General features: G+C 35.2%; 1 protein-coding gene across 1 annotated transcript in view; it reads left to right on the top strand.

Annotated features, from left to right (window-relative positions):
* LOC140442111 (uncharacterized) overlaps positions 1-19,247 on the top strand; it is a 274,067-nt gene that overhangs the window by 134,429 nt on the left and 120,391 nt on the right. Inside the window, exon 6 of the mRNA XM_072533189.1 lies at positions 3,998-4,059. Within this exon, the coding sequence (XP_072389290.1) occupies positions 3,998-4,059 (62 nt within the window). The remainder of the gene's footprint in view (positions 1-3,997; positions 4,060-19,247) is intronic.

Genomic DNA, 19,247 nt, shown 5'->3' with positions numbered 1-19,247 from the left:
GGAGAAATCAGACCGAAAATCACTTTTAATTGACTGGGAGGAGAAGATGATGTTGGAGAAGAAATTATCTAAGATTCATACGAAAATTCCGAGCTGAAGAAAAGCCCATCTTCTACCAGGATGAAACGTGGGTAAACTCAGGTCATACTCTAAAAAAAATTTGGTCAGATAAAAATATATTAAGCTCCAGGCAAGCCTTTATGGAAGGTTGATCTACTGGTATCTCCCCACCTTCTGGTAAAGGCAGTAGATTAATAATTTCTCACATTGGCAGTGAAAAAGGATTTGTTAAGTATGGTTTGTTGGAATTTCATTCCAAAAGCACAAAAGACTATCACGAGGAGATGACAGCTGATGTTTTCGAAGAGTATTTTGAGCAAATGATTGAACACATACCACCAAATTCAGTTATAGTATTAGATAATGCACCTTATCATCCAGGACTAGTATAAAGACTTCTAACGAATGCGTGGAAGAAACAGGATATTCTTGACTGGCTGCGGAATAAGTATCTGCCTTACGAAGATGGAATTGTAAAAGCAGAACTTTTAAAAATTGCCCGGCAACACAAATCTAAGTTCAAGAAATACGTAATTGACAAAATGGCGGAAAGGCGAAACATCACAGTCTTTAGACTTCCACCCTACCACTGCGAAATAAATCCAATTGAACTCATTTGGGCACAAATGAAAAGTTATGTGGCTAGAAAAAATACGTCATATAAAATACAAGCTGTACGTGAATTGTTATACGAGTCTTTATAACATATTACAAAACAAAACTGGAAAGATGCAGTAAGACATGTAATAGAGGAAGAACAAAAAATGTGGGATCTTGATAACATAATTGATGCGACCGTAGAGATTATTAACCTAATTATTAACCCTCAAGACGACTCGGATTCCGAAGTTCATCCTATTTATTTTGAATTTGAATAGTTTTCTAATCGTAATTATATAAGGTACCTAAGTAATAGTAGTTGTAATCGTAAGGTATTAAAGGGGAAAGGCACAAAGTGTTGCCTGTCAAAATGTTCAATGTGTTTTAAATGTATCCATTTTTTTTTCAAATCCTGAAAAAACTAAAAAGCATTTTTGAAAAATTTAAAGGCAGAATGAAATATTTTTTAGAATAAATAAAAAGTTTCTTTTGCATGCAATATTTTCAATTAAAAATTATACTATATTTTCTCTTTTATTTTCACCCCTGTTACATAACATATTAAAATAAACATTGTAGAAGTTTTCAGGGACTTTCTGCCCTGAGTAATAATGTAATCTTTCATTCTGCGTTTAAATTTTTCAAAAATATTTATTAGTTTTCTCCGGATTCGAAAATAATGGATACATTTAAAACACATTGGAAATTTTGCCAGGCGACATTTGGCGCCTTTTTCCTTAATTAAATAAATGTATCTTTTAAAAATGGCAAGAAACTTTTTATTTTTGAATAAAATAAATAAGTTTTATTAAAAAATACAATTTACATAAGTACAATTTAAAAAATATATTTATTTAGTTCAAATAAATGTTTCAATCATATACTCTACGACACTGGTCGTTCGTCTCTAACCATTCAAAATACCCCCGTAATAGGATTATAAGGTATTGTATTCCTTCAGATATAAGGTGGGTTATTCGAAAACGTCTTAAACCGTCAGTTTTAGGTTGGTTTTTACTATTATATCGTATTACCTATCCTCTCTGCATTTCAGTTTTCTAATTAGGGTTAAACTTGTAGTGAGCTATCAACAAATTGTGAACCGATTATAGTAGAGTATTAGTTTTACAAAAAAAAGTGGTTCAAGAGGCGGTACTGTAGACTAGTGCAAAGCTTTATATGGTTTTCTGTATTTTTAAAATAAATATACTATTTATGAATATAATCTTTTAAAATAAATAAATATTTATTATTTGTTGTACATGTTATATAACGGACTCTCTTCGTTGCGTAAATGCACTCTTTCAACTGTTTTCTGCATCTGCGAACCAACCACAAATCGCTATTTAGTTTCGTGATGCTACCTCCGTGACGATAGCTTCAGCATTTTACTGTAGAGAAAAGTAACACATCACCAATATAAAAGCTTCGCTTCAATATATATATCATACGAGTATATCATTTGTTTATTTTAACCTTCGAAATAGAAAAAAAAATAGTTTCGGCAAGTACGTATTACGTCGATGAAGGTTCAAATGCGATTCAAGTCTCAGTTGTTATAAAGTTTTTATAAATATAAGTAAACATAATTCTCCAATATCTAATTGTATGTACCTAATGTTATAATAACATAATCATATGTCTAATCTAATTAGCCTCCTTCGGTCCTTTGGACATAGACCTCGCCAATCCTTTTCCATTCTTCTCTGTCTATCGCTACAGTCATCCACCTAGAGAACACGTGCTTCTTGATATCATCTGCCCATCTCATTTGGAGCCTTCCTCTGCTTCGTTAATATTTCCACGGTCTCCAACTGATAAGAATTTCAATCCATCAGTCTTCTTTCTGTCTTATATTGTGTCCGGCAAATCTCTATTTCCATTTTGCAACTTCTTGTCTGACATCCCTAACTTTTGTTTTCTCTTTTATCCACTCGTTTCTCTTTTTATCCATTAGTCTTATGTGCAACATTTGTCTTTACACTGTTCTTTGGGTTTTTATGATTTTGTCCATGTTTGCCTTTGTAAATGTCCACGTTTGGATACCATAAGTGAAAACAGAGAGTACGCATTGATTTTATACTTCGGTCTTTAGATGCTGTGGATATCTTTTGTTTTTAAGAATGTAGCTTAGTTTGCCAAATGCCGCCCATGCCAGTCTAACTCATCTTTTTATCTCTGTTGTTTGGTTTTCCTTGTTAAGATTTATAGTTTGACCCAGATATATATATATGTCCGATCCTCATTGTGATGTCTTCATCTGTATTTGTTTTAGTCTTGCTGTAATTCATATTAAGGCCTATCTTTTCAGCTTCTACGTCCAGTTCTTTCATTCTTATAATAAATCTTCTTTTTCATCGGTTATGAATTATGAAAGTCATCAGCGCACCTTAGATGGTTCAAGCGTTGTCCACAAATTTTTATACTTTTTTCTTCTCATTCTGATCTTTTAAAAATTCCTTCTAGAACCTGATTGAAAAGTTTCGGTGATATTGTGTCACCCTGTCTCACGCCTCTATTTATTTGTATTGATTGTATTTCTTTATAAACTTTAATTGTTGTTTTGGCTTCCGTATATATATTGGCTGTTAGTTCCGTATATCTGTGGTCAATTCTGCTGTTAATCAAAGAACTTTTCACTGCCCAATGTTTGACACTGTCCAAAGCCTTTTCGAAATCTATGAACGCTATATATATATATATATATATATATATATATATATATAATATATATATACAAATGTGGTAGTCATTTGCTCGTTCTATAGGTATTTTCATACTTAGTAAATGGTCATTTGTGCTGAATCCCTTTCTAAGACCAGCTTGTTCTTTCGACTGGTATCCGTCGAATTTTGTATTGTTTTTGTTATTGTTTTTTACATTGAGGAGTGTTATAGGGCGGTAATTTTTTATATCCGCTTTACCCCCTTTCTTGTCTAGGATAATGGTTATGGATTCCTTCCAGTTGTTTGGGTTTCTTTTTTCTTTTAATATCTTGTCAAAAAGGGGATGTAGAGTATTAATTACCACTTCTCCACCATATCTCAGCATCTCTGCAGTTATTCCATCTTTTCCAGGCGATTTGTTGTTTTTCATTTCTTTCAATGCCTTCTTTATTTCTGATTTGCTTATTTCTGGCTGTAGCTCTGAGTTAACATTTTTTATTTTAGCTTTAAGTTGGTTTTTAATTACTTCTGGTGATTCCTTTTTTGTTTTATATAATTCTGAGTAGAAATGGTGGATAATAATATGTAACAATACCTATTATTAGAAAGATAATTATTATTAAATTCTGCATTAAATTGTAAAATACTATACCATTTTTTATTTTTTCCAGATTTTGAAGCTTCTCCAGAATAGTTCGTCCGCAGTTGAAGACGTTGGAATCAAAAATATAATGTAAGTGATTGTTAATAATAACTTAGGTAGTTTACTTTTAATATTGTAAAACTTTTTAGTTAAAACATTAATTGTAACCTTTTAAAACATTGGATATAAATCGTATTTTGTATTTTTATACATTCCTAATGCGCTAAACTATATCTGCGGAAGGCGTGATAATTCCAGTTTTAGCTATTCTTGCATTTATCTACGGTAATCTTTGAATTCGAGATTCGAACAATAGTTTTCACAAAAAATATATTTACGATTAACAATATATTACTATTAGAAATATCCAAGTAACGACTTTGGATTTATTTTCTATCAAATTCCCATAAAACTCCTGGTTATAAGTTTTCCACTAGATCAACACTGGGCACCATATATCACGGAGACCATCGACATGTTCTCTACGATATTCATATTCAGCGAATAAAAACCCACCGAATAATGAGTTTGAATTGATTTTCTATCGATTTTCCATAAAACTCCACAAGACGAGGGATATTTTGGCCACCAGGTACCTCGAAGACCGTCACTTTCACAATATTCGTATTCAGCGACCGCACAACTTACTAGTAACGAGTTTGCACTGATTTTGTATTTAATTTTTATAAAACTTTAGTAGACAAGGCCTATTCTGGGTATCAGTTGCCTTAAAGGTCATCGTCATTATAATATTGGTGTTCAGCGACCCCAAAAACTCCGAGTAGTAATTTTGAACTCATTTCCGCTAATTATTTCCTAATTACAAATTTATCATTTTTTATCACTTTGACATGTACTTTGAAAATATCATTTACTTTGTTTAATAATGCAATTTTTATTTAGTTCATTATGAGATCATCACTTTAGTTCACAAAATTTCCTAACTCTGCTAATAATAGACTGCAATAAGTTCGTTGAGATCCATCAATCTGCACAAAATTTGTAGGTTTTGGTCTTTTTACTGCTTTATTTTTGATCCCAACTATTAGATTTAGTTGGTTTTGAATATATTTACAACAATTTTATATACTTGGTACATTCCACGACTGTTTGTTTCTCCAAAATCTCCTAATGGTAAAGTGCATTATATAAAACTATAACTGATGATGGTTCACTCAGACTAGGTAACAGTTTCTGCTCAAGCCATTTAACAAACATATCTGTATTCATGTCTTCATGGTAATCAGCAGATTTTGATTTTGAAGAAAAAATTAAATCTGCGTTTTCTATAAAGCCATCTTTTCCTCCTGCATGAAGAATGATGTGTCTTTTGCCTTCGCTATATGTGTGTTTTATTGATTTTGTGCTGTCGTCTTGCCAAATTCTTTTAATTCCACCGTGTAAATATGCGAAACTATGAACAACGGGTTAACGACACTTTATTTTATACATAAAATTTAGCAAAGTATTTAAACATTATGGAGAACACCAGTGCAGTTTGCCGTGCCTTCTACTACAACGAAAGATTTTCTGCGAATTCCGTTAATCGTTTAAAAATGTAAGTTGGTTGAATGTACTGTACTACCATGTTATTGCTTTGGGTAAGACTGATTAAGTATTTAATTTTCGTCAACTCAGGAGCCGAAAACCACCACCTGTCTCTCTTAACGACATAGAAGTTATGGTAAGAGAAGTTTGGAATGCAATTGATTAAGACCAAATACGTCGCTTGGGAGAGGGAATTGTTAAAGATTATTTAGGTTATATTTTCCTAAGCTTTATTTGTATTAAATGCCAATAAAGTTTATGTAAGTAATGTTTTCTTTGCTTTAAATGTTAATAAAAACTTTACATTTAAAATTCTTTACAATCTTTAATAATAGAGATATCAAGATAATTTTTTTACGAAAATATTAAGAAAGGATGAATCTGTCTTAAAATAATAATAAAATTTAGTGTTTTTTCTAATAAATTCCACAGGGTGTTGCAAATTATGATGAAAAAACACAACTTTATTTTTACACCCCGTATACGAGTAAAACGTTGATATTTTTTAGAAAACATTAATACAGTGATTTACTAGAAATAGACCTATAACTTAAAAAAAAAATCATCATAATCCAGTCATTCGTTCAAAAGGAAACAGCTTCAAAGTTATGGTACATTTAAGGTGGTGCGTTAATTTTGGGCAGTAGTGTATTTTGGAAAATTAAATAAACGTACTTATCTACATCTAAAAAAACTTAATCACTTTACTATAAACTAATTGACAAATTAAACACGAAATTACAAGAGCAAAAACTTTAACCCTCTTCGCTGTCAGTTTAAAACGAGCTCTGCGTGATATCTATGGGGATTACTTAACAAGTATAAATAATTTAGAATTTGTGCTGTTTACTCATTTACAATGCAAATGCGCTGACACAGAGTAGGCTGCAGACAGCAGGTTCTTTTTGGGATAGCTTAAATAGTAATTTACATGCGGACGAGGTCAGTTTTGGTGAGTTGCAAATATAACTTTAATTATAACTCCTTTGCCCACAAAGGGCTTTGAGAGAGTATTTTGCGAGTATTGACTTTGTTATTGTATACATGCAAAATTAGCAAATTTTATTGTAATGATCTAAACTGTATTTTGCTTTAAACTGTTGGTTTTAAAAGAATATTTAATAGCGATGGAGTTTGGCAACTTTTCCGTTACTGCACTATATTAAATTTCAATATTCAGGTAAAAAATTCATTCATTCAGGTTAGTAAATTATTTACTAACCCATTAGCGCCCAAGTTTTTTTGAAAATCTTTACTTTTAGGGTTAATTAGACGAAAGTGTTATTAATTAAATCCAAAAAACAAGCGTTTCGGTTTCATGTCTTTAAAACTATAGGGTGTTGCCATATAGTATCGCTTGGCGCTTAAGCAATTTTTAGGATCGTTGAAATCAAAATTTTTAATTTTTTTGTAAATATTTATTTGAGAATATTTTTATCGTCTCGTGTGGTATCCTATAAAACAATTAACACACAAACCAACGTTGTACATCCGTCACCAGCACATCGTCTTCTACTGCTTGGTGTAACAAAATGGTCGATTTGATCAAAACGAAGATCTAGTAAGTTCTGTCTATGTAGACTAGGTCTTCCTGTATATAAGAGACTACTTAAATATCTTGTGGAAAGAACTTGGGCCAATTCTCTCCCAAACGATAGCGAGGATATATCTATTTTATTTTTTTTATATAAATGCCGTGAATTATGGTCTGCAAATTCCAACAACCATATTACAATTGGTCAGTATAATTTTTTACAGTGAGGCCGACTTATTTGAATGTGGCGTTTTTCTTTACGAGAAAATCTTTTTACCGTGCTTAATGCTGAACCACCTCAACTCATAGATGTCATTGTAACAACAGAGTTATCTTTCCATCGTACCAGTAACACACCGCTGTTTTTTTATCGTGTGTTGTAAAAAGCCATGATTTCTTTTAGAAAACTCCTTTTTTTTCCAAGGGACAGCTTGGTGGAATTTTGTTTTCCCTTATTGCTCCATGTGAGAATAGGTTGTCAACGTGTAAGTTGTAGTGTAAATCTGACTGATTTACCTCTTCAAGCATTCGCACAAAATGGGGATGAAAACTTGCCAAAAAGTTTATCATATTGTTTATTTGAACGTGGATTTTTCTTTGGTATGGGTCAAAGTTTACTAGATATCCAGTACAAGTATTTAACGACCACATTTTATAACCAAAGCTGATTGTTATTTCGTATAAATTGTTTACATTGACGGCGACGATTTTACTTTAACATAGACTCATCATATGATAAATTTTTTTGTTGAAACATAATTTTCACGACATTTTGTTTTTATTCTGTCAATTAATGGTCGAATTTGAGTCATGGGACATCCACGAATAGCAAACTATACAACATAGTGAAAAAGAAAATGTAAAATTAATCGAAGACACGGTAGTAATCAGCAATAAATTTCAGATTCTACAAAATGATAACGAAAACGACAACAATAACAGTACAGAAAATACCAACAAAACTCCAGCAATCTCTAAACCCCCCCATTTTTATTTATGGTGTTACTGAATATAATAAAATGGTTAATAACCTATCTAAAGTAACAAAAACAGAGACATACTATTGTAGAGCATTAAAAAATACCACAATAAAAATAAATTCCCGCGACTCTGAAACATACCGAAAACTGGTAAGATATTTAAACAGCAAAAAAATTGTGCATCATACGTACCAAATGAAAGAGAATAGAGCATACAGAGTTGTAATTCGTAATCTACATCATACAGTGCCCATTATAATAATAAAAAGTGAAATAGAACAACACGGACATTTAGTACGCAATGTTGTAAATATAAAACACAGAGTAAGTAAGGACCCTCTTATGATGTTCTACGTTGATATAGAACCTAATCAAAATAATAAAAAAATATATGAAATTGAATTTATAAATAACGCGAAAATAGTTAGTGAGCCACAGTATAAAAAGAATAATATTGTCCACTGTACCAGATGCCAATTGCATGGACACTCTAATACATAGTGTAATAGACCGTATCACTGCGTCAAATGTGGAGGCAACCATATGTCAGCCGATTGTAAAAAATCTAGGGACACACCTGCCAAATGCTCTCTCTGCAAGAGGTGGAACAAATGTAAATAATGTCCATCATAATACGAACTCATACAACCAAAATCATGCAACTTACGCTCAAATAACAAGTGGAGCACATGTAAGTAATACAAACAGTGACATTAGAGAGATGATCAAGAGTTTCTTTAACGAATTCAAAGCTATGTTTTCACAACTAATAAATCAAAATTGCGTGATCTTAACCTTTAACTACGGGCTACGGTGTACTCAGTACACCAGTCGCACTAAATTGGCCGCTATTTCTGATAAGCACTGGTTGCGCACGTGTCCCTCTACCTAACCTATCTCTGATGTGTCAGTTATAAACCTCAACAGTTGTAAAATTGATTGCTGCAGAGATAGACTGACGGTTGGAAAAATTCAGGAGAAGTTTACCAGTGGTGTATGTAGTACACAAAGCACCTAGTTATGTAAGTAAATTTTGTGAGATTTATATTACGTTTATCTACTAAAAAATAGCATTATTAATGTATAGCGACTTATATGTAACAAAAGCTAGACATTTTGCAACGTTTTGAATAAAAGAATTTGTAATTTGTTATTAAAATTTTAATAAAACTTTCATTTTATTATAATAAAACTAGTTTTATGATAATACATTTGATCAAATATTTTATTTTAACATTTTCTCATAACTTAATATACCGTTATCTATTTGGATATTTGTGAGTACCTATTATTGGACTATTTAACGACCTTCTAGTTGTTTTTGTGGTCTTGTTTTTTCATGTTCTTTCTTCCATAGCAATACGGTCATGTCTCTTTGAAATATTAATTAGAAATAAATAATAAAAATTACAAACGTTGCCTCTATATATTTCTCGTAACGTTTATAAATCGAGAGGTACTACAAAATATTTACTTTGCAGGGATTGTGTACCAGTAAGAAATCCCCAAAAACTCTCAGAAGATAAACTTAGAGCTATGGCTCAAGCTATATTTGAGGAAGAATCTGATGAGGATTTTGGTGGAGACCCAGATACTTCAGACGACGAGCTAATAGAAAAAACGGAGCACGACACTGAATCAGAAGTTGATCTGAATGACGAAAATCAATATACGATTGACTCGGACACAAACAGTAACATTGAAAACAGTTCAGATCTTGATGAAGACAATGATTATTTTATATCAAAAGACAGAAAAACTAAATGGTATAAGAAATCTCTTCTTAGCAAATTTACTAAAACTCCTTCAAAAAATATTGTCAAGATATTTCCTGGGCCAACAGTTTGTGCGAGAGATGTTACTACGGAACTAAGTGCTTTTGAAAAACTCTTTACAAATGAAATCATAGAAAATATAGTTGAATGTACAAATTTGCAGATTGCAAAAATGCGATTAAATTATGAACGGCCAAGACGGGCTAAAGATACGACTAAACAGGAAATCATGGCATTATTAGGATTATTATTTCTTGCAGGGACTAAAAAACAAAACCATACACACTTCCTCGAATTGTGGACAAAAGATGGTACCGGCTCAGAAATCTTTCGAGCCTGTATGAGCGCAGATCGATTTTTATTTTTGCTTGCTGCTCTTAGGTTTGACAACAAAGATACTGGAAAGGACCGAAAATCAATTGACAAACTTGCTGCCATTCGCTTTACTCTTGATACGTTTATGAAAAACTGTAGCAGCAACTATTCCTTGGGAGAAGAAATGACTATCGATGAAATGTTGATACCTTTTAGAGGTAGATGCAACTTTGTGCAATACATTCCAAGTAAACCTGCAAAGTATGGCTTAAAAGTGTTTGTGTTATGTGACGCGCAGACCTTTTATGTCACCAATTTTGAGGTGTATTGTGATCAACAACCGGAAGGGCCCTACAAAAAATCTAACACACCAACGGATATTACCCATCGCCTGCTTCAACCTTGGAAAGGTAAAAACCGTAATTTAACATGCGACAATTGGTATACGAGTTATCCGTTGGTAATTGACCTTTTGAAGGAACAGATAACCATGGTTGGCACACTTAAACGAAATAAAAGGGAGTTTTTACCAAGAGTTCCAGAGTTTTTACCAAGAAAAAACACACCAATTGGATCATCCACTTTTGGTTTTCAAAAAGAAGTTACCATTGTATCCTATACACCAAAAAAAAAATAAAGCTGTCATTCTCCTATCTACCATGCACAGTAATTCTACAGTAGATCCCGAAACAGGAAAACCAATGATAATTTTAGACTATAATTCACATAAAGGAGGCGTAGACACTGTAAACAAAATGTGCAGTACCTATTCGGTATCCCGAAGAACACGAAGATGGCCAATGGCATTGTTTTTTCAACTCCTGAATATTGCCGGAATTAACAGCCAGATCCTGTACAATGCTGCCAACATCGACAATCCTCAAAAATATAGAAGAGTTTTTCTAAAAGAATTATCATTGGCATTAATAAGACCTCATCTTTCTGAGAGGGCGGAAATACAGAGTTTACCTCTGGATTTAAAAATATTCTTGAAGAAATACAAAAACGTACAAGATGACCACGATGAAGAACCACCAGCAAAAAGACGGGGGAGGTGCCATTGTTGTGGAAGGAGCAAAAATAGAGTTACAACAATATCTTGCAACAAATGTAATAGAATGGTTTGTAAAGAGCACTCTGTTACAATTTGTGCAAATTGTAATTTAGTAGACGCAAACGAGGAAGAAAACGAAAGTGAATAGCACACATATTCTCAAATATGTTCATTTGTGAATGATTATTTACTCCTAGTTTTTAGATTTATATACTAGTTTTATAATATTTTTAATGTTAAGCTAATATACAAGAATCTCAAGAAGGTTATTTTTAGAGAAAAAGAAGTGGTTGAGTTTTTGTTCTTATATTTGTTGCTAATCTTTATATTTTCGTTATGTATTATTTTTTATGTTAAGACATTCTCTTAAATATATGCCTACATTTATTATATACAATATATGTACTAAAAATACCTAGTTGTGGCTTTTATTTGCGTTTTTAGTCGGTGGTGTACAGAATACACCGCGCACGTAGTTATGACTAATGGAGGGGCGCCCGTAGTTAAAGGTTAAACATGCTTTTCACAGTAGCAAATAAATTCAGTAATATAATTTAAGTCACTACGAAATTGCACAATGGAATGCCAACGACCTAGACAACCATAACACAGAAGTTACTTTCTTGAACATAACAAAATTGATGTTCTACTAATATCGGAGTACGTTAGTAACAAAACACTGCATGATGACTCTTGTATACCGTTCGTTGAAGTTGAAATCAGCAGACTAACAAGAAATTATTTAAAACATCTGCCAGCCCACCCCAACGAGGAAGCAAGTCAACTACACCTCCAACTAGAAGTCAGGCGAAGATTGAATAGACAGTGGCTAACAGACTTTATTCACTAATTTCAATTTCAAATTTTAATTTTCATTTCAATTTTAGTTTTAAATTATAATCCTACATTAATTTAATTTGTTAGTTTTAGTATTGGGAGTGGTATCAGTGGATAATTTCTCCTCTCATGTATTTGCAATACTCACATTTACTAATGGCTTGTAACAGCAGATTGTAAATTTGCAAATTTAATAAAAAAAAAAAACGAAAAAAGTGCGATTTGTTTTTTTTTCGGATAAAAGAGTTTTTAAGAATTACTGTTAAATTATTTTTAAAAAGCTTCATTACAATGATGTTGTATAACGAATAATCTTTATTCACCACTTCAATTCTGTATATGGAATTAGCATGCGATTTGAAAATTTCGAGCACAAAACTGTAAATGCACAATTTTTTTTCGAGCATCGGTCTAAATCACTTTAAAAATTGTTGGTTGTGAGTTGTGGTTTTGTTTTTTACGTATAAAAGATCAATATGGTAGATATATCCAGAATATTCACAATTCGTTTCGTTATGAAAGGGAAAATATATTTAAAAAAACATGCTTGAATATTGGTTGAAACAGATTAAGCACGGGTGTACATATCAAAAAAGAATCTCTGAGTTTTTTAATTAGTTTGTTTATATATAGTTACGAATATTATTTATTTAAATAACACACTGCATTTCTAATATTTCTGTGTATTCATTTACGAGATAATTTGTGTTAAGAGACCAGAGAAATTAGCAAAAAAATAAAAAGAATTGTTCGTGACACTCTTTGATATAGTCATGTAACAACTCTTTTTACTCCAGTCACTGTGGAGGAAAAGAGGTCAATACCTCTAAATTTTTTAAAACTGAATTGATTTTGCTAAAAAATTGGAATTAGGCTTATTTTACCTCCCTGTTCAAAAGTTATATATGCGCTAGGTGAGCTTTTTATTTTTAAGGGGTAAAATCACCCCTTATTGAAAATAATGAAAAAAATTTATATTTAAGCATTTTATGGATTTAAATCGTGTTAAATTAGGTAATTGAAATATTGTCTATTATAATAATGGATATTGTGTACATTCTCAACCCTTAAATAATCTTAAAAACCACCCCTTTTAATAAAAATAATTGTAAAAAATCGTTTAACAGGTTCAAACGCTTTTGTAGTGCATTTATATCATATACAATGTAATTCTCTGCTTATATAAAATAATTTTGGTTGATTGCAACACTTTAACCCTTAAAAACTACCCCCTATGTCAAAATATATAAAAAAATCTTTTTAAACAACTTCAAAAGTTTTTAATGTACATTTATATTCAAAAACTCCTTTCTTATCAATAAAATATTTTTTGATTGGTTGCTTATTTTCAACCCTTAAAAACCACCTCTATGCTCACGAAACAAATTCCCCTTTGGTCAATGTCCAAATAAAAAAATTAAGTATACTCATGATGTTTCTATTAAAAATTATGCATGAAAATACTTTACATTAGAAAGTATACAAAATATATTTACAAAAATAAAAATTATTTACAATATATCAAATTATTCATTGTTTGAAACGTCATTCTCGTCGTGTTCTAACTCCATCCACCTCTTCGTCTATTGCAGGATAGTTTTGACAATTGTCGCCAGAGCATGCTCCACACGTAGCATTGCAAAATAGACCTAGTCTACGACAGCTACACGCTGAGCCGCAACCCTTTTTGCAATTGCAAAAAATCATTTTCAATAGTTCTTCTGGTGCAGGTGAAATTTTCATTTTTATTGGTTGTAAAATATCGTCACTCTTGAACCATCCCCAATCCGTTATATCAATCTCTTTGTTTCCAAGCCATATCTGAGTTTGTAAATAAACTCTTTTGATATTGTTGTGAATTTATTAAAAGGTTCAATATTTATAACACTTACGGATTTAATTTATTTCTTTATTTATATTAACTTATCTGACAATAATTTATTATATCCGTACGTAACAAATTCGCGAGCGCGGGTCTTGAGAATTAACTGTCCCTTCCAAATAAAGTTCCGTTATTATATACCAGTGCCGTTATCTCGAAAACTCTAAAACCTTCGATGGCGAAACGGTAAAGGCAAACTGGATTTCCCTCGCATCGGTTCTGGAAGGTCGCTCAGGTAAATCGAAGTCTCTCGTAAATTCTAAAACATATTAGAATAAAAACATGTTTACAGGTTAAAACTATGACTCATATTTTTACGTAACATTGCCCCCCTCTCAAAAGATGGTTCCTCCTGGAACCTTGTCGGGACTAGAACTGGAACGGTATGCTGGTATCGGCAACTGGACCCTCTTTTACAACTTCCAGTTGTATAAAAATGACAAGGGACGGTTTTCTCTCCGCACCAGGTACTTAGCGGATTGCAACAGACTAACACCTGGACTTCGGTGTCTTTGAAGATCTCCTCCACCATATTTCGGATAACCCTCCAATCTAATTGGCGGCACTCCAACTTTGGCATGGCTAACTTTTGCACGTCGGACTCTAGTACGTGCTCTCTCAATTGAAGTAAGGCTTCCCACACATCTCGGTAGGTAGGTTGGTCACGGGCAGTGTCTTTTGTTACCAGGTAGAAAAGGCAACGTGATGCATCTTGGAGTTTCAAGGTTTTACCGGGAGCTGGCACCTGGCATTGAAGTTCTGCAACTCGACCAAACTTCCTTCGAAAGACGGATGCCAACCCTGGTGCGTCTTTGATACTGGCCGGGATGGTAAGGGCCAGCGAGTAGTCATCGGGGAGCGCGAGTAGATCTTGCTTTTCTTCAGTGGTAACACCATGTCTTGTTTTACCGGTACCTCCATAGGCACCCATGAATTCCTCAAACGTGAGGTCAGACACGTCTTGGACTTGGTTTACTTCCACTTCTTCATCTACGTCGTGGTCACCTTCGAAAGACGCCAACCGGTTATGGTGTACTATCATCGGCTTTCCCCTCGGAATCTTGCTTATTCGGTAGATGACATCGTTGATCTTCTCCATAATGAGGTATGGACCTTCCCAAAACTGCTGCAATTTGGGAGAACAACCTTTTCGCTTCTTGGGTTTATACAGCCATACTTTGTCGTTCTTCTTAAAGCAACCCTTTTCGGCTTGTGTATCGTACCGTTTCTTCATTCTGTCGCTAGCGATCTGAAGGTGGGAACGGACCAACTCATGTACATCGTCCATTCTTCTTCGTAATTCGATCACATAATCTTCACCTGCTACATCTTCTCCAGGTTTACATCCAAACTCGAGATCACAAGGTAGTCGCATTTCGCGTCCGAATAGGACTTTGGCTGGTGTCTGGCCTGTTGATTCGTTAACAGCAGATCTGTAGGCCATTGTGAAGAACGGAAGGTATTGGTCCCAGTCTCGCTGATGATCGGACACCATCTTTGTCAAATACTTGCCAACTGTCCTATTCATTCGTTCTACCATACCATCCAATTGCGGATGATACGCGGTAGTTCTTGTTTTCTTCATGCCTAGTCTATCACATATTCCTTGGAATAGATCGCTTTCGAAGTTCCTGCCTTGGTCACTATGTATCTCCAAAGGCACTCCAAATCGGCTGATATATTCTTGGATCAACTTATCTGCAACGGTGGCGGCCTTCCGGTCGGGAAGTGCGTAAATCTCGACCCACTTAGTAAAGTAATCCATTACTACCAGCATGTACTTGCCTCCATTTTCACTTTCTGGAAATGGCCCAGCGATGTCCAAAGCTATTCTTTCAAACGGGCTTCCAACATTATATTGTCTCATAGGAGCTCTCCTTTTTCGGTGAGGCCCGTTACTCGTAGCACAAATAGTATATTTCTTACACCAGTCTTTTACGTCGTCGGAACTGTTCATCCAATAAAACCGTTCCCGAATTCGCTGAAGGGTTTTCCTTACACCAAAATGCCCTCCCGATGGACTGTCGTGTAACTGACGAAGTACTTCGGCTATTCTGCTCTTTGGGATCACCAACTGTCTTCTCTTCTCTGAACCGTCATCATTTTCCAGGACTCGTTTAAGCAAGCCATCTTCGATGATAAATGAGTACCACTGGGCCCAATACGTCTTAACTACTGAGCATAGGTTTGATATTTCCTGCCAAGGTGGTCGACGGTTTTCCTCTTTCCATTTTCGGATTTTTTGTATAACTGGATCTCTCTCTTGTTCTTCCCTGATCTTAGTAGGCGTCCAGTCGTTGTTGACAATCGTCGTTCTTAGCACTGCTGCTTCCTTGGATTCCGTTTTGTTGCAGTGGGAACACTCTGCTGAGCATGGCCTTCTGGAAAGAGAATCAGCGTTTCTGTGGCTAACTCCGGCCCGGTGCTCAATCTTAAAATCGTATTCTTGGAGTCGTTCGATCCACCTGGCTATCTGACCCTCTGGATTCTTAAACTGCATCAACCACTTAAGGGCGGCATGGTCGGTTCGGATTAGAAACTTTCTGCCATAGATGTATTGATAGAAGTGCTCTACTGATTTAACTACTGCTAGAAGTTCTCTTCTCGTGACGCAATAATTCCGCTCAGGTTTTGAAAGAACTTTACTAAAATATCCGAGGACTCGTTCCTGTCCTCCTTGAATCTGAGACAGCACTCCTCCAATTCCCACATTACTTGCATCCGTATCTAAGATGAACTCTCCTTCTGGCAGTGGATACCCCAAAATTGGTGCTTTTTCAACGTTTCAAAGGCATTTTGGCAGTCTATATCCCAGCGGTATTCTCTTGCTTCCTCTGTAAGTCGCGTTAATGGCTTAGCGATATCTGCAAACTTCTTAATAAACCTCCGGTAGTAAGTACATAGTCCAAGAAAACTTCTCACTTGATGTTTGTCAGTTGGTTTTGGCCATTCCTTAATGGAATCGATTTTTCCCTTATCCACGGCCACTCCTTCTTTACTGACTATATGACCCAGATAATTGACTTTACCTTGAAATAGCTGGCACTTCTTGGGGTTTAGCATCAATTGGGCAGCTTTAAGTCGATTAAAAACGTTTTCTAAATTCCTCAAATGATCTTCGAATGTCTCCCCCAAGACGATTATGTCATCTAAAAAAACCAGGCATGTTTTCCAAGATAACCCTCTCAACACATTTTCCATAAGCCTCTCAAATGTCGCAGGAGCATTACAAAGTCCAAATGGCATAACGTTGAATTGCCACAATCCAGATCCTGTGGTGAAGGCTGTCTTTTCTTTATCGACTGGGTCCATTTCTACCTGCCAGTATCCAGACTTCAAATCTAAAGTAGAAAACAATTTACTTCCAGCCAATGTGTCCAATGTGTCATCGATCCGAGGCAGAGGATAACTATCTTTCTTGGTAACGTTGTTCAGCAAACGGTAATCCACACAGAACCTCGTCGTTCCGTCTTTCTTCTTAACCAGGACCACCGGAGAGACCCATGGACTCGTAGAAGGTTCTATCACCCCGTCTTTCTTAATTTCCTGAACAATCGTTTCAGCTTCCTCTCTCTTCGCCTGTGGTAATCGTCGAGCTGTTTGACGAATTGGCTTAGCATTACCAGTATCAATTTTATGCTTAACAACGGTAGTTCTTCCCGTCTTTCCTCCTTTCGGTACGAAAATATCACGATACTGCCGAAGAAATTCCCTTAATTTCCTTTTCTCCATCTGATTTAGAGACTGTCCTGCAACTGCAACCATTTGGTCGAATTTGTCGTTGGAATTATCAGATGTTGTCGCCTGACGAATTATGGATGTCACAGGTACACAAGTTCCTACTTTTGTCTCTTTCTTTATGGTCACTGGGTAGTCGTTGACATTGATAAGTCTCACAGGAATTTCTTTAGCCGAAGTCACCAATTCCTTTCCAATTATGATTCCACGGCCAACCTCATCGTCGTGGTTCCAAGGCTCCATCATAACAGGTCTCCCTTCGTCTACAATTCCCTGTAGTCGCGCTACTATGATCGTTTCGCTTCTCGCAGGCACGACTGTATCTTCTGTAATGGCTGCTTGCACAGTGTTGTCATTATGTGGATGGAGAAATACCTCCTCGTTGCCAACTTTGATTACCTTATTCTTAAAATCCAATTGGAATCCATGCATATTCATTACGTCCATTCCTAATATAACATCCTCTTCGATGTCAGCAACTATAACAGTATGGACAAACTTTTCTGCCCCAATTCCCAATTGTACCTGGATTTCTCCATGAATGTTGGCATTTTCACCTGTAGCGGTCCGAAGTCGTAACCTCGTTGGTAACAGTTTCTTTCGGCTGTTTATAACTGTCGGGCGTATAATGGTTCTGGTCGCTCCGGTATCCACCAACAACGTATGCTTTTTACCATTTATGTCTCCATCTACATATACACTATCTTCACGACATTTCAAAGAAGCTATTAGTATGAGAGGGTCTTTGGAAAAGTTCTGGGTCGAAGCTGCCCCCCTAAGGCTGACCCGTTCTAGTTTTCCTGATGGTGAGTTTCTTGATTTGCGTTGTACCTAGGGTGCTTACAGGAGCTTCGTACGTGTCCTATTTCGCCACAATTCCAGCATCTGATGGTCTTCGTTTTCTTGTATGTCATGCTTTTCATCATATTAACGAGCTGGTCAAGTTTATCTTCATCTCCTTCCTCTTTTACAGTCCTAACTTTACTGTACCCGCCAGAGGCCTGCGTAGCTGACTCGTATTCGAGGGCGGCGGATAGGACATCAACCAGCGTCTTGTGACGAGCTAATCGCAGTGTTCTCTGCATTTCATGATCACGAAGACCATCAATAAACGTTTGAACGGCCAATTTTTCCATCATGTCTTCGGGAGCTGTTGGATAAGCATATCGTACTAATCTGGCAATATCTACCTCATATTCTTGAAGAGCCTCATCTTTCTTCTGTCTACGATTTTTAAGCTGTGACTGATATACATGCTCCAAATGTTCGTGGCCATATCGCATATTTAACCTCTTCTTCAGTTGTTCGAAATCATCGGTCTCCTCTACGGCTATGGTCTGAAGCACATCTAAGGCATCTCCTCGAAGGGCGATAGTCAGGTTTACAGCCTTTTCTTTTTCAGACCATCCATTTGCTCTTGCGGCTGATTCGAACTGTTTCATGTAGTTGTTCCATGATGATTTTCCGTCGAAAGTTGGGACTTTGACATGAATAGAACCTCCACTTCCTTCAAATTTCGGCCGTGTCTCCAACTTAAATTTCGTCTCGTCTTCTTTTATCTCCACTGTAATCGGATTGTTACCTCTCTCTGCTGTCCCTGTTTCCTCCATCTTCT

The sequence above is a fragment of the Diabrotica undecimpunctata genome, chromosome 5 (assembly GCF_040954645.1).
Source record: "Diabrotica undecimpunctata isolate CICGRU chromosome 5, icDiaUnde3, whole genome shotgun sequence".
NCBI lineage: Eukaryota > Metazoa > Arthropoda > Insecta > Coleoptera > Chrysomelidae > Diabrotica > Diabrotica undecimpunctata.
This window is presented reverse-complemented; position numbering and strand designations above follow the sequence as displayed.